Consider the following 16,906-nt stretch of genomic DNA (forward strand, 5'->3'; position numbering starts at 1 on the left):
TCTCCCCAAAGATAATGAACAAGGCTCACTAATACAACAAGTCCTCACCCCATTGTTTTGTTGGTTTTTTTTGGTTCCTGAAGCAAATAAGATTAGAGCTACTAACAATTAGAGATTAGTACCAGATTTTCTGTGCAGACAGAAGTAGCTAACTGCATCCTTCACATGCATACAGCTATTTATAATTAAGAACCCACATACAGGACTTAGCCTTTATAACCCCTCTGTTGGCTTCAACTTAGTACAATCCCAATGTTGTAATCTTGGAAAGTATTTATTTTACTCCCATCACCAATGCTCCCTATATATTAGCTACTTACAGATAAAATGGGCAGGGTGAACCCCACTGTGTAGAGGACAGTGGATGTGATGGTACTGTCATGGAACGGATACTTGATGCTGTCATCATTACAGAAAAAGCCTCTCTGATACGGTTTTATTTTGGCCAAGTTTAGAACACCAAGGGGTAAGCCAGCTGTTGGGGGAAGGAAAAACAAAAACAACAAAAACAAAAAGAAACAATACATGTGGTTAAATCAAAAAACATTTTTAAACATGCATGGAAGAAGACACCAAACATGCAAAACTCAAATTTCCCAGGTCACAGTAAATGATCATGCAATGTATTTACCGAATCTTTTTAATAGAAATTTTATCATATATTTGCACTCTTCCGAAAGATTCTGATATCACCCACCAGATGTAGAAGTTTAGTAGAGAGTTCAAAGTCCTCACACACTGAACCGAGATTATCCTAAAGAACAGCATTTGCCACTCACCTGACCAGCCAGCAACTGAGGGCAGGCTGCCTTCTATATGCCCTTTTATGCCCTCTCCTTCACCACCAGCCCATGACATTGGCATGTATCTGAATTACCAGCCCTTTTCTACAAACTAATCTGGCCAGTATTTACAGGAAACAAGGAAAAAAAAGATAATCTGTGTTTTTGTGGGTTGTTTATTTTGTGTGTGTGTGTGTGCATGTGTTTTCTTTTGAGCAGGGTAGTTAAAAACTTCATGCAAATATGTTTCATGCAGGTAAGAACAAGAGAGCTTCTGAGACAACAACAGGAGTTAAGGACACTGTGGACTAGCAATATGACTTTTAGTTTTAAAAATTGCATTTACACAGATTTCCTACACTTCAAAAGATTTCTGCATGCAAACAACAGTAAACAAGACACTACAGAGCAAATAATAGCTCTGAACTTATACCACCTAACATATCAACATACTTCATCTTTTCAGAGTTCACTTCCACTACTCTGGCAGACATTCCCAAAATGACATCAATAGCTTCTGAAATATACATTCACCCAAACCCTATTTTTGTCAGTGTCAGAACTGACTTCAGAATAGACATTTGAAGCAGAAATGAGCTTGAAAAATCCTAGTTTGCCATTTTATTTCCTCATTCCTCCTTTCCCTTGATCAAGATTCCCAGTCATTTGAGAAGAAGGAAGCCATACTGAAGAATTAAGTTCACTCAGACAGGATCAAGTGAAGCTGCTGTGCAAGCCTGGAGCCAGTTTCCAGCTCTCCATGGCCATGGCAAGATTACACTAATGTTAAGTCAGAGCCCAAGTTTCTTGTTTTCATCTCTGTCAATCCATATCCAGGGTCAAGGTGTGGGGTTTGGCAGTACTGTATGAAATAGGCAAGAGCATTATCTTCTCAAACAGGTTACCAAAATACTACCAAGTAGGTCATGTATGGAAATATTCACATCCTCATTTTTCTTTAAATGGTAACCAGTACTCCTCAGAAGGTGACTACTTAAGACACAAATACTTAATATTTTTCCCCCTGCCAAGAAAAGCTGCTATAACATCAAGAAGTTTCGAGCTGTGTTGTCCTCCCTCCCCCCCAGTACCTGTCTATGAAATTTCCAGCTCAATTTTATTTATTTTTTAATCCAGCATCACCTGCTTTTTACAAAAAGATTTTGTTGTGTTTTGCTTGGCTTTTCTTTCAAGGTGCTTGAGTTTAGGTTCATTGGAACAGGCTACTTCATTTTGTCAGCTGCCAAAATATATTTTCCAAGTGTCCCAGTCAGAAGCTGGAAGACACTCCAACACATGCAAATATCACAGGATTCCTAGCTCACAGATTCCAGGTTTCCTGCCACTAATGTTCACAGGTTTACAGTTCTGGGTCATACTTTTTTTTTCCTTAAGAAAGATTTATTTAGGAATTGGAAAAGAGCTACTAACCAAGTAAAATGAAAGTACCTTAAGAGTGTGAGAAGCAACATTTTAAGCCTACCAGCAAAATAACTTTTCATTTGAATATAAAGAGGCTTTTTGTTGTGCAACTGCAACAGGAGAGAATTAGTCACTCTGTAACCTAGTTAAGATATAAGCTTGAGGGCACTTTATTGTTTTGGTTTGGTTTTTTTTTCCTCTCCATTGAAGGAAAGCTTCTGAAAATGCTGTACTCAAATTTAATTTAAGTAAGAAACCAGTTTTCACTAAATTACGAGTTAACTATAGAAGTTTTCTTCCCATTAAATAAACTTTTCATAAACAAACTTAATGAGAAAAAAACTAGTTTGTGAGAACAGCTACATAATAAAGTTATCCAAATTCTTCTGGTGCTTTTACATTTAAGTACTTCTAACATTTTTGTTTCTTTCCATATCCTTTTCATCAAAGGATGTATATTTTTGTTAAAATAAAGTGATTTAGTTACATTATTAAAAGCAATTAAAAGTACATAATCTAGAGTTTAAATTAAGAAAAGGAGGTTTAAATTAAGATTGGACAGTTTTGGAATGGGGAGGAAAAACAGCAAGGGGAGTCAGATGAGGACAGTTTCATGAAAGTAACTGCAAAATTAATCCATGTGCTCAGAAGTAAAAGAACATGAAGAAACTGGTTATACATTCAACACTGGCTGCCAGTGCTCATTTCTTCAATCACAGTTTTAACAGTAGTGTAAATCTAAATGATATACTTCTTTCCCAGAGGTGGATTAGCAGATTTCAGAAAATAATGTTTATTAGAAAATTAATCAATGCCAAAATAGTAGCAATATTTTTACTACTGCTCATTTTATAGAGAGAGACACCACAGACAAACAACCCTAAAGTTTTCACAATAGAAAGTAACATTAATGTACGTAACAGACCAGTATTGCTGTTACAGGTGCCAAACTTCTCCATGACCTTTAAGCAAGCTGGCTGCACACTGAACTTTGAGGAATGTGCATGTGTTCAGATCCATTAGCTCTTACAAACTGGAGGAAAAGATGACCACAACCAAATATCAGATTACAAAGCTAAAAAAGTAATCTTGTAGAGCAATGCTCACACCTTGTCTTCTTCACAATATACCTCTTCTCCCTCCTCTCCTAGCCAAAAGTACCTTCCAAGTACCAAGTACCAGCATGGCCTTCCTGAAGTTCCCCATGCTTCAGACTCAGAATTGAGGTTTCTCTTCTCCTTTAGAAGTTCTCTTAGTTGCTCTAGTCAGCTGCCAGTGGCCAGTAGATTCCAGGTTGTTTATATAGTAGCAAGGCACTATTGCTCTAGTTCTGACTCATACGCTAACCCAGAAGTTAAATAGAAAAAAAGAACCTTAGAAATTTTAAGACTTCAGCTATGACAGAAGAGTTAAAAAGCCTCAAACACATAGGCCAGAGTAGAAAAGAACATAGGATGGAGGCTGAAGGTGGCAAGACTTTGGAATGAGCAAACAGGAGCTAGACGGAAGACACAGCTTTAAGTTCACGGCTAGACCTGCTAGGAACAAGGCAATATACATTATACAAAGCTAAGCTACCCTCTTGTACAGATCTGGACACAGGACTCATTTGAGTTCTCACCAATGCCAAGATCAGGAGAAGGATCTCCTATCTTAACCTGCTGGCTGCATTAGGTAAAATATTGCCAAGAACACCATTAGCCTTCTTAGCAGCACAGGCACATTGCTGACTCATGTCCAGGTATCTTTATCTAAACATACAAAATATATCCTAGCAGTTGCAGATGAGGTAGCCTCTGCTACAGCTGAGAGTTGCCAAAATACTTAAGATCAATATTTGAGAGAATACTGTGGGACAGGAAACAACTTCAGAAATGGAAATTACTGTGTTTGTCACTTACTTATAATTTAGGAACCCTTTCCTAATCAAGGATACGGACACTGTTTTGGAGAAATTAAGACTATTTCTTACAGTTTTACAGTTGAAAGACTCAAATTTTTGTTCTCATTATATTTCATATTAGCTGTTCAGAATCAAGTGTGTCACTCACAAAGCTCCAGAAGTTTCTGGTCATGTTCTTAAGAGCAATTTCAAGGTAGCCTTGACTTTCCTGACCTGCTATCTTGTTACCATAATGTTAACAGCTTTTGACATTAACCTGCCTCCCCACTCAAATAAATAAATAAAAGGAAAAGAAAAAAATAAAATAAAAGGAAAATCTATCTAACATGGATCTTACTCACCCAGCTGAGTGCTGAACTTGAAACTGGTATAAGGTACAAAACAGAAACAAATACCCAAGACTGTGGATAGTTTGGCCATAGTCTCAGATCGGCTTAAGTGCCTCACGAAATATCACCTCTGGCTGGATGCCACTCTCCTCCCCAGTTTTAAGCAAGATTAAAGTAATTAACTACTTTTCGCAAACATCCTTTAATCAACCCAATAGCCTCCTTATCGTTGGATGAATATAATGTTCATTTTAGGATCTGTGACATCTTAAAAGCTTCTGTCAATTGTAGGCTCTCCGCAACACAGAAGAACAACTATACAGAAACACGAAAATAAGATCACTACATTCTGATGGCGATACCCTGGCACAAAGTAAGCTCTGGGTTTTGAAAAGAGATCCACAATTTACATCTGAACTGGGGGAAAGGAACATCAAACAGGAATTCAGGCTGTATGGGTAAAAACCTCCACAGAACACTGTACATGCTATCTTCAAAACAGATCAGTTATCAGCTACTCACTGAAGAAAGTTACCACAGTATTTCTACATGATATACAACCCCAAATCCGTGTAGATAGTGTCATTCTGAACTGAACATTTATAGTTAGTAACCACTATTGCAAGCAAGTGTGAAGTGAGCCTTTTCCCCCCTCACACTCATACACATGTAATTGTGCTTTTATTTTCAGCTGGGACAGATATGTTTGCTTTCCTGCTCAATTTGGAATGTACAATCCAGCGCAAGGAGGAATGTGAGAGATTTAAAGAAAGACAGGTCAACCTCATGCTACTAGAGTGAGTTTTAGAGTAAAAGAAGCTTTTCTCTGCAGAAAAGCAATGGTGCTGAAAAGGTTTTTTTCAGTGAGAAGTTAACAGATAGGTAGTCAAGAGTCCTGAGGGACAATGCAGTGGGAAAACAAAGCTTCTACAGAGAGGAGGGAAAAAATTAAGAAAAAGTGTTTATAGACTTTGGACTTTTTGAAAGGTGAGCTGTGGACAAAAGAAATTTTAAAAAAAAGCTATATTCACTAGGTGAGAAGAGAGAGTAGCCTCCTTGTGCAGTGTCAGGAACCTTCCAGAGATTTAATCTTAATCTTCTACCCCAGGGAATGAAAAATATTTTTATCACCCACACACCACTTATTCTGATCACACTAGGTGTACTAGACTCCAATAATCAATAGAAATACACTGTAGAGACCAAACTACATTTGAATTTTTGCTATACTATGCTAAGTTTGCAACTGTAGATGGACTGCATTTTGAATTATTTCCTTATACACAAGTTGCCTCACAAAAAGCCAGACCAGCAACCTGGACCAATTAGCAATAGTTTCACTGAGTGACTCCCTCCCTCTGCCTCATGCTTTAGTTGAAAAATAGCAATGGTGATGGAGGCAGGAGGCAAAAAATAATTTTGAGCTAAACCTAAAAGCAGGACAGCATGTTTTACAGTCATTTACTAGCAGTAAACTACAACTGAATCGATATTCAACAACTTAGTACTACATGACAACATTAATTTACTTATCTGCATTACATAATGTTTGTCTATCTGATTCATCTTTAAACAAGTGAATTGCATTCTCTTAACTCAGCATTTCACCCTCCAAGAAGATGGTGCAATCAACTTAAAAAAAGAACTTTAGAAGCACCTGTTGTGAATGGAAAGACCAACAGCTGTATTTTACTAAATGCTCACAGAGAAGACAAATACAAAAATAAGAACTAAGATATATTACTCTCTATCTCTACATTGTTCTATAGAATGCAAGGAAAAATCAAGTAGCTCAAGTGATCCTGTAGGAGGACAAAAGCAAAGGGCTGTGCCCCGGGTTCTGCTTCTGGTCAGTAGGTGGAGGAAGGCCAAGCTAAGCAAGCCCAGAAACAACCACATGGAATTACCAGCAGTTCATCCAGCAGGGAGAGGCTAGTTTCTTCTATAACTGACACCTGATAAAGAATAAAAACAGATTAATTGCTAAAAGTATATGTGTGGGGCAGAAATTAAGGTAAGAGTGGGAAAGGGAAGTATAAACATCAGTAGCTTCTTGCATGGCAACACTCAAAGGAAGAGAGCTGGCTGCAGCCAGAACAAAGGAGAATGAGTTCTCCCACTACAACCCTTCTTATTGAGGTGAAATTAAATATTTATCACTGTATTATGTGCCCTATTAAAGGCTCTGTCTGTACTGTATAGAAAATCTAAAAGCCCACAGATATAAAACCACGCACACACTCCTTAAGATCAAGATCTTCTACAAACCACCTACCTAAAGCAATATGCTTACTGTGAACACAATATAGCAAAAGAAACTGAAAAGTCGAATTTGGCTGTTGTCAAGACAGGGAGGAATTTTTAATTTTTTTCCAAAGCTGCAGTTGATGTGAACTTCAGGTGTCCTTTATGAACAGTGTTCTTTTAAATTCCAGGATTTGCAACTATTTTTCCATTTTAAACTTAGTTTTGAGGAGGTGAACAGCAAGAGGCTTTCAGATGATTTCACATACATCCTGATCTAAAATACCATTCAGTCTCTAGAAAAACAGGAAATTATTTGTTGGAATATGAACACTCTTTTCCTCACTGAGGCTTACAATGTTTAAACATGCTCTAACAAACCACAGTTCTACAGCAGAAGTGCTACAAAGGGCCTTGGTATTCCCATAAAATTGTATTTGTCATCTACAAGGATTTCACACATACACAGTGCGTTCCATATACTTTTGGGTTTTTGAAGCATTTGCCTTATATTAATTCAAGAGAAGAAAATACTGATTTATCCAGAACTTGTAACTATCTATACAATACTGCTCTTGATTCTTGAATGGTTAATACTGCCACAGTACAGAGAAATCTTCCAGTGCTTTTACATATACATATATACACACACATATTATATATATACATATACACACATACATACACACTCATATGAATAACTTCCCAGTGCTAGCGAAAAATCACTACTGTTTTAACTATGATCTAAGCTTCCACACATTATGATTAACACTTGCATTTTCCAGATCTGATGGCTGGAATCCTAGGATTAAAGAAGCAATGGGAAGTAAGCACACAAATAGAAATAATTGTACTTGTATTCCCCGGGAATCTCATTAGCTCTGGAGCCAGCCACCACACTGGGCTAGAATATTTTAACTGGATAACAGCACTGCAGTATAGACTCACTAAAGACTTTGATTTCACTGACTCAGGAAAATGCTACAGAGCTCAACCAATTAATAGCAAGTAAATACACATGGGATATGTTGACTGAGAAGTCATTTTGGAGTATTTAACAGAGAACAGTTCCTGTCTGAAGCTATTCTCCCACCTTGCTAAATGCCAAAACAGCCCCATCATCTTAAGATAATCTGAATACACTGCCTTTTAGATACCTGAGAGTAAGGAAGCTACAGTTATAGATACTTATGTGTTCTTCAACATCCCAGTACTCAGATATCTAAGAATCAGTAACAGGCTAACTATAATCATCAACAAAAGACCAAGATACAGAGGGATAAAAATGCCTATATTGAGTTATTCAAAGAGAAAGGAAGATACTGAGATGCTGAAATTTGTTATATAATATTAGAGAAAAGACTGGCTGAAGATCTGCCCCAGTACAGCTCCTACTTTCTCCTTCCTTAGGAAAGGATCAGGTACCAAAGAGCTGTGTCCCTTTCTTCTATACCGGGGGGACTAGCTAACATCTCAAAGCCACCTCACAAGATCTGTTTTACGTGACTAGTCCCCAAGAAGGAAAGGCTTCCTCTGGCAGGGCAGGGGGGGGATGGGGTGGATATGGAATAGAGAAAAGAATCCCATACCAATGAACTCCTGACAGAGCTCACAGCCACCCTTCTATGGGTAGTATATATGTTTTTTTTTTTACCAGTAAGCTTCTAAATTAAAAAAGAAAATGCTGAACAAAATGTTTCCTTTTTTCTACCATCCAAAGAGAGTCTGTTTTGCTATTTAAATTCTCCTGATCTAGTTGAGGAAGCAGTACCCTGTTGTCTGTCATAAGGTCTAAGTTAGTCAGAAGGCTGCTGAGTGCAAATTCTCTTATCATCTAGTACCTGCCAGATTTATGTCACTCCCATGTTACCCCCCTCCACACCTTCAGGAAGGCTCACAGATAGCAGGTTATCACAGCTTTACCTGATCTTTGGTATCTTGTCAGCATGAAAATACTCCTAAATACAACTAAGCATCAACAGTCAACCAATATTTTGCTCCCTTAGACCAGGGCTGTGGTTATGCAGATGCCAAGCAAAGGTGCTTTTCGTTAGTATGAGCTCATGCGATCCAACTCTTTAAATTGTCAGTGTGTTGAATCAGCACAGGCTCAAGCTTGCACCAGAGCAGCTATATAGACAAGGTAGGATCACTTCTACAATGAGGGATGCACTGTTTTAGCATTTAGCTGTAGTGCAGTATTTCATTTTACATAGAATATAGAAACAGGAATATCTCTTCTCATTCCTTTGAACAAAGGGCACAGTCTCTATACCAGCATGCTGTGAAAGTTCTTCTGCCTGTTTCAGATAAAACCCACCAGTATTCAAACATTTGCTGAGAAGCATCTTCCTTTGCTCTGCCAAGAATGAAGAGTATAGTGCTAAGTTCAAGATCTGGTTCACAGGAAGTCACTGGAAGGTAAATCAGGGTTTACATGATGCTGCTAGAGGCAAGTGCAAGAACTTCTCTTGTAAACAGGTTAGCCAGCGGACAAGATAACACTTAGCAACACCTGGCAAAGCAAGAACCTGACTGCTGACTTTGAAGTATTCATTAACTAGTAACATTCTAATTGGAAGCTCTTCCATAGGATTCCTAGCAAGACAAAGAAGATCTCCCTACCAAGTACCAAGGAACAGTGCCTCAACTAGGGAAAAAAAAGAATAAATAATTCAGTCTTATGTGTTCAAGAAAGCACTGTATTAGAGGGAAGGCCTTCTGAGTTTTAGGTGACAAATGTGTTTCCAAAGAACTTAAAGAGTCCTACTGAACACCATTCTGTGGTACACAGTGGACAGTGTCATTTGAATATAAGCTGCTCTTTGGCACAAATCTGTTATGGCTTAACTATGAACTCATGCGCTAGAGGAAAAAAAAAGCTAAGCATATACATGGTGTGGAAAATAAGAATGGTGACCCATGTATCCATGAGTCATAAGTAAGAGAGGAGGATGTTTTATTGAAACTAGGGCAATCAATCAGGAAGTTCTAACCCACATAGAGACAGGCCTTTCCTCACTGAACAGCAACACCTTGCTGTCTTGCACAAGGCTGCCTTCGCCAACAAATGCTCTCAGAACAGAATCACGGTATTTAAAATCAAGAACATTGTACAAGGAGCACAGAATGGTCCAGCCATCTACAGCCATTCCCTACAGCCTACTGCAGAAAGATCAGAAGAATAAAGGTCTAAACTGTTTGAGTTTGTTTTAATGTTTCCAAATTTAAGTTTATACATATTCTTACATTACAGCAGCAATCACAATGACAAGAACACTCCTTGCTAACAGTAACTATAGCATCACTGATAAATCAAGGAAGAGGATGGGAAACAGTTGAACCTGATCCCTGCAGCTAAGCTGAACAATCGCACCAAACACAGACCTGAACTGAGTCATCCTAGAGTCCAACTTCATAGGGAATATTTTCCTTACTCCCCTACTCATCACCTCTGCAGAAATTAATGATAAATTAAATAAATTACATTTTCTCCAGTACTAGCAGGACTTAATGAGCTTGGTCTAAAAAGTAAACAGATTTAATACTCCTTCACTCATCCTGGGCTGATTCCCAACTTTGTTCTTAAGGTGTTTTCTAACTGCCTTAAAGAGCCTAAATAAAATCTAATAGTAGCCCTGTTGAAGACATTAGTCAAAACCTAACCAAAATTCATTCTTATAAGCTGTTATTTATCCTTGTGAACATAATTAACAAGAAATGGCCCAACTCTCAGTAGCAGTGCAAAACAGCTTTACTGTTTAAATTGAATGCCAAGTCCTAGACACATCTGTGCTAAGCCATATGAGCCATATGAAATGCCTTTCCATCAGTACAATAAGGACAAACACGCAGTAATAAGCCTTATCACGCAGGAGAGGGAAGCTCTGTAGCCCTGGCCATTATGCATTCTAGAGAACAGAGTAGCTGCTGACTGATATCTACTGGACCACACAGAGTAAGGGAACTTTTCCCCCAGCATTACTGCAGACCTTCATGCAGCCACACAGCACACACACAGCCTGCACCGCAGCTCACAGCCTCCTCACTGCTCTGCTTCTATCAACAAGCACTGCAGAAGTCTGCAGCCTGTGTGGTTTCTTAGATAACAGTTTGATGCTTATTGGGAGAAAAATGAATATTCTGATAATAAGAATAGCTTAAGATCACCTTCCCAGAACTCTCTCTCCCTTACCAGGTAGACAGGGAGGGAGCTTCCTTTAAGGCCAGTTAAGAACAACTTTGGGTCAGCTTGGTTGCCTGAAACCTAAGTCCAATGGCTTGACACTACATTAATCAGAAGACTCTAACCTGCTCTTTTATTACCTGAACCTCTGGTTCCCTCTTCATCACTTGCCAGACATTTCAATCAACCAATTTAAAAATAATCACACACAAGATCTCACCAGAAGGTTTTTTGTTTGTTTGTTATTTGTTTTATCTCTTCCTCCCCTTCTGAAACATTTGTGTTCTAAGATGTTGGGAAAACTGAAGCTATGCAAGTAATGGTTGGAAGAAGTCACACATAAAGCCAGTCATCCGCATTCACAGCGACCTCACAACTCAGGTCGCCGTTGCTTGAAGTGATATCCTTGTTTTCTCTGTTCTGCATTGCTAAGACAACTGAGTTATTATTTTTCTTACCTATCTTCACCGACAGAGAAAGCAGAGGTGGGAGTGGGACAAGAAGAGGCCAGACAAACTGCTCCCTTAGTAAGAATTACCTCAGGTCACAAGCACAGCGCTGGTAGACCTCTGCAAAGCAGAATAGGCTATTACGCCTAGACAAAGCTCAGTCCTTAGTCCCTAGACAAAGCTTAATTAAAGCTGGCTTACAGAGCAGTTAGGGAAGCTTTCTCTTGGCGGCTTTTTGGACTCTTTAGTGGAGATACTATGTATCAGGTTAGCGGCAAGACACTTTATCTGGGCAGTTACCTAGGCCATTTGATCAGATACCGAAACACACGAGTAGGGGGAAGGGCAAAGTAGGATACTTTCTTATTTCTTATACTGAAAAACTAAAACAGATCCCCCCCCGCCCCCCCCACCAGATGCACAGACTCAAACCCCATGTTCTAAGGACCCTCCCAAAGTTATGGGGGAGACAGAGAGAAGAGACAAGAACTCAGTCTTACCTAGTATCTAACCAATTCCTTCATCTCTATGACTTTGTCCCAAATGGAATGTCTCTGAAACCTGTTAATTCAGCATGCTTAAAGTCACAAGCATCAAGGTGCTTCATACTGTGCTCTAGCCACATCTTCCCCTACTACCAAGGAAGTGGGGAGGAAAGAGCTCATCCTATTAACCACGGATTTCATCAGCGAATGCCATTTAGTTCCTTCAAATAGGAAGACTAACAACCTGCATCTAATACCTATCATCAGCCTAAGCAAGCAAGAACATGGCTTGTATGTTTTATACTGATGCTAGAGATATCTCCAAGCAAGATACCTGATGAGCCAGACCTGTCTGAACACTGCCTGCTGAACACAACAAAAGCATGCCCAGCTCTATCACCGAAGCACAGAACTCTTGATTTTTAAGTGAAGATAAAGAACAGCAAAACAAAATCCCACACCTTAAGAATGCTTCCTTTAAGTCACCAATAAGAGCAGTCTGTCTGGCACAAAGATGCTTCCATGGGTCTCAAAACCCAAAGGTCCAGGAGAGTCACAGCACTGCAAATCCCCTAGGCTGATCAATAATTAACGCCACTGCTTATACCGTGTGATTACAGAGAAGAGAACGACAACTGACAGGTCATAGTTGTGGTTCCAAGAGGGAAGAAGACAGACTGACAGAGACGAGTGAGCAGGATGCCGCTCCTTGGGCTGGCTCAGCAGCACTGCGGTCCAAGCCCTGAGCACAGCCCCGCACCAAAGCCGCTCACAGACAGCTCTGACCAACGCATCCCACTTCAGACCTCAACCTGTAGCAAGAGCTTAGTCCCTCTGAGTAAACACACAACTCAGACCTTGAAGCAACTTGAATCTTTGCTGCATAACACCTAACGCGCCAGTTCTGACAGCAGTACGAGCAGTTCCCCCACTGCTGCCCCTGGCTCACCATTCAGGGCAGTTCCGAGCCTCCTGCAGCAGCCAGTCTCAGGCCGCAGACCCCTTTCCTCCCGTCCCCGCAGGGAGCTCAGCCTGGAAGGTGCGGGAAGGAAAAGCGAACAAAAGGAAGGAGCTGCCGGCGCTCCTGAGCCCGCACCCAGCCCTGAGCGCTAACAGCCCTCCGCTGTTATGGGACAAGAGCCGGGACGGCTGGAGACAGCCAGTGACCAGATCCTTGCGTGTGCTGTCGGCGGCAGTGAAGTGAGGAGGAGGAGCAGGGAGCGGAGCGGACAGAAGCAGAGGGGAGAGGCGCGGGGACGCGGTACGGAGCGCCGTGCATGCGGGCAGCGCGGCACCGTGCGGGGCAACGAGCACCTCGGCTTCGCCCGGCCCGGAGCCCCGCGCCCCCCGACCTACCCAGCACCACGCAGACCACGTCCAGCGCCACGAAGGGCAGCCGCGTCCTGTCAAACATGCTGGCGGCTCGCGGCTCCTCCTCACGCGGTGACAGCCGGAGCCCGAGGGGCGGGAGAGAAGCGGAGGCGGGCAGCAGGAAAGCTCAGCCGCGCCCGAGACGATGGCGCCCGCCCCCCGCCGCCCTGCACCCGCACTGCGCTACTGCCTCCACTGCGGCGCCCACCGCGCTTTAAGGGAGGCGGCGGGGGGGGGGAGGTCGGAGGGAGGGGAGGCGGGAGCGCAGGAGCACGGCCCGGCCCCCACCCGCGGCCGCACACACCCCGCACGGCAGACACGGCCGAGCCGCCGGGCCTGCCCTGCCGATGGCGCCCGCTCCGCCCGGCACGGCCCAGCCCCGCCTCCTCCTCGGGGGGCGGGCACACGGACGGGGCGGGGCCTGCGGCTCCGGAGCGCGCAGCGCGCATCGCCTCAGGCGGCCGCCGGCAGTCGGGGCTCCTCCTGTGAGGCGCGGCGGGTTTCTCGGTGCTGTCAGAGCTGTTAAGGCGGCAGCGGCGGGAGAGGGCTGCTGGGGCGGCCCGGGACACCTTGTGCACCGCGAGGGGCCGGGGCCACTGCGGGATCCTGCACCTGAAGGGACCTCGTCACCTGCCGGATGGAAACGGACATCAGCAAGAGAAACCAGCGCTGGAGATGGAGATGTCCCTCAGCGCACTGTGTATCCCTCTCAAGCACACTGTCTTGAATATGTTACATAAGCAGTTCTCTACGGACAGTCTATAAATAAAGTTCTGTACAGCAGAATATGAAATACTTCCTGATTTTACCTCAGCATCCAAGAAGCAAGCCAGCTACAACTGGGAGGGGGAAAGGAAAGAGAGAGAGAAAAAAACCCAAGGCAAATGTTCCATGCACAACTGCATGCAGTTGCTTCCTCCAGCCCCAAAGCATCATGCTAATCTTTCTCAGACAAACAATTCTCCCAACCCACACCCCTGTGCAGTAAATTAGAGACCAAAGGCATCACACTGCCTAATTGAAGTGGAACCCTTCCCAGAAGATGGTATGTTATAGTCACGACACTTAGAACACCTGAAAATTGAGCTGTAGCAGCACAGCATTCCCAAGCAAGAGAACTAAACATATTTAACTGCCGTGCAGTTTCTACATCTCTGTTTTACCCCTGAGACAGCTTGCCTGAGGGGAGAGCAAGTCTTCTGACAGAATTCAGGGACAAAATTGTTCACTAAGTTCCTCTCCAAACTTTCCATTGCACAAGGGATATGTTCCTTGCTGTTGCAACCATATTCCCATCACAGGGCTGGCAGATGTCCTAGAAACCCCCAGCTGAGCAGAGTGTGGGGATCAGGTCAGCCCTGAACTGTACTGAGTGTTCAGAAGGTTTTTCTGGGCCTTCCTCTGTAGCTAAGTGTCAGTGAGGGAAACACACTAACACAACCCCTTCCAGACCAAACAAATCTGCCTGTATTGTTTGACCAGGTTTGTGCTAAGGAGCACTTTTTAGCTGGGATATGAGTAAAACGATAACAACAGACAAAGGTCAGAAGCAATACTGTATCCCTCCATTAAATAGCTGAGTATTATTATCTTGTATTTAGACTCTCTGAAATATCTTAACCTCTCACTTCTTGTTTGGTAAGCTTATTTTATTGTTTTGTTTCCCTTTTCCTTTAACTGAGAGAACCCTAAAGTCAAGTTAAAGCCCTATTCATTTATTTGTCTTCTCCTGGTTCTTCCAGAAATCACAGATCTTCAGTATTTTGCCCATCCTCCTTAAAAGTTTCGTGTGTGCTAGGATTAAACCCTCAGGAAGTTTGTCATTACCCTCTAGTACTACTTGTATGCTAATAAGTAGTACCGGCCCAACAGGACCCTTAACTGCAATTAACACTCATATAGATCAGTAACTGTAGTGAATGAGGGGACTTTCCGAGGGATATTTCTCTGCAGCTTGATCTGTGACAGGAGTCAATAGCCCTAAACGAGCTGCTATCATTCAGGAAGGAGATTGCAGGGTCTTCCTGGATGGTTCTGGGAAGCCATCAGCTCGACTGAGATCACCGCCTCAGATGGCGTGTGGGAGCTGCCAGGGAAGAAACTGATTGTAATCCCTGCAGAGTCATTGCAGCACGTTCCTGAATACCGGCGATCCCGCTCCAAAATGCGCGTAGTTGAAACAGAAAAAGCTCAAAAGGAGGCAAAAGAAGGACTATTTGAATGTCTGTACAGAGGTATATAAGAAAAACGAAGATAAAAACAGGATTTGTCAACGTGGAAAGGAAGATATGGGATGGTAAAAGGCTTTATAAGGTAACCTGCACAAGGCTTTATATGGTACAGATCTAGGAATCATGAGATGTGTAGAGAAGACGAAAATTTAGGAAGTATTCACTAATCTGCATCAGATGAGAGCTAGTGAGAAGCTAAGTAAGGTGTCAGACAACAGGGCTCCTTGTTAACATGGGAATATCGTGGAATTCATTGCCTCAGGTTGCTGCGGGGCACAGCATCCCAAAGGGGCCAAAAGGCAAGAGGTGAACTTTTTAGAGGACAGGTCCTCTCCTGAACAGTAGATCTCTGTACTTTAGGAAGAGTCAGAACTTCTGAATTCCTACATTCATAAAGGTGTGCTGGAAACAACATGGACTGCTTCCTAAACTCCCTGAACCTCTGCTGCTCTATGCTGCTGGGCAGTATTGGGCTGGATGCATGTAACCTGAAACAGGTCTTTGTTAAACTCAGAGCCAGCGAACGGCTGTAGCATAACACTACAAAACACGAATAATTAGCAAGGATGGAATAGTTTTGACTTGTTAGCAATGCTCTGTTAAACTGACTTAATTTTGTGTTTTTCTGCACCTTCAACTTTATGCTTAAGTCATAATAGCATTTCTGTAAGAGTGATGACAAGTTATTTCTAAATATTACCCATAGAACTAAGGAATCAGGCAGGTGCCACCCAACAATCTAATAATATAAAACTAACATTTATGCTCATGTAATGAATGAAAATTAATTAAATCCCAAGCACATACCTTTGTTTATGTATATTTTAATAACACATACCATACAGCTTCAGAAGATCATATAGTATATTCCAGAAAAACACTTCAGGCTGTGCCTTACATAAGTTAATTAAGCAGGTTAATTAAGCGCACACACACACAAAAACCAGGTACTGGCACATGATTGCCCAGACTATTTATTTGTTAGCTCGCAAATAGTGTTATAGCTCAGAACTATGTAGCACACTTCCAAATAATTTCTGGGCATGGTTTTTGCTTAGTACAAGTATGGGACTGTTTCCCACAGCAAGCTTGCACACACACACACCATTTCTGACAAAGAAAATCATCTGTGTGGGCATCAGCTACAGCTTTACTAGTTTACCTAAGTGGCTGTCCCTGTTTGCTGTTACTGGGGCTACGCAACTGTCCCTGTTTGCTCTATTGGATTTTTCTGTTTGTTTCAATTTCAAATATTGCGCTGGAGCAATAATAGATTCTGAAGGGAAGAATGTCCTCAGGGCACTCATAAAATGTCCATGGCTGAGTGAAATTTTATTAAAAAAATCTTAATACTATCACAAGTCAGAGTGATTTAGGGGCTGCGGGACTTGTGTCCTCCAGCTACTGCTTTCCCTTCGCTCTGCTCTTCCTGGTTACACTTTGCAGTTAAACCAGCCACCAAATCAGAAGTACCTACCTCTAGCAGCATTAGGAATCTCAAGAG

The 16,906-nt window shown here is 42.1% G+C and overlaps 1 protein-coding gene across 2 annotated transcripts in view; it reads right to left on the reverse strand.

The window, feature by feature from the left end:
• PLPP1 (phospholipid phosphatase 1) overlaps positions 1-13,536 on the reverse strand; it is a 50,262-nt gene extending 36,726 nt beyond the window's left edge. The window contains exons 1-2 of one of the 2 annotated variants that reach the window (XM_015848713.3): positions 13,157-13,536; positions 321-475 (exon numbers count right to left, since the gene is read on the reverse strand). In XM_015848713.3, the coding sequence (XP_015704199.1) occupies positions 321-475; positions 13,157-13,214 (213 nt within the window). In that variant the 5' untranslated portion in view covers positions 13,215-13,536. The remainder of the gene's footprint in view (positions 1-320; positions 476-13,156) is intronic. The other variant, XM_015848714.3, reaches the window with a different exon arrangement.
• Between the last annotated feature and the right edge of the window lie 3,370 nt (positions 13,537-16,906).

The sequence above is a fragment of the Coturnix japonica genome, chromosome Z, assembly GCF_054131305.1.
Source record: "Coturnix japonica strain WE chromosome Z, WE-NBRP24, whole genome shotgun sequence".
Taxonomy (NCBI): domain Eukaryota; kingdom Metazoa; phylum Chordata; class Aves; order Galliformes; family Phasianidae; genus Coturnix; species Coturnix japonica.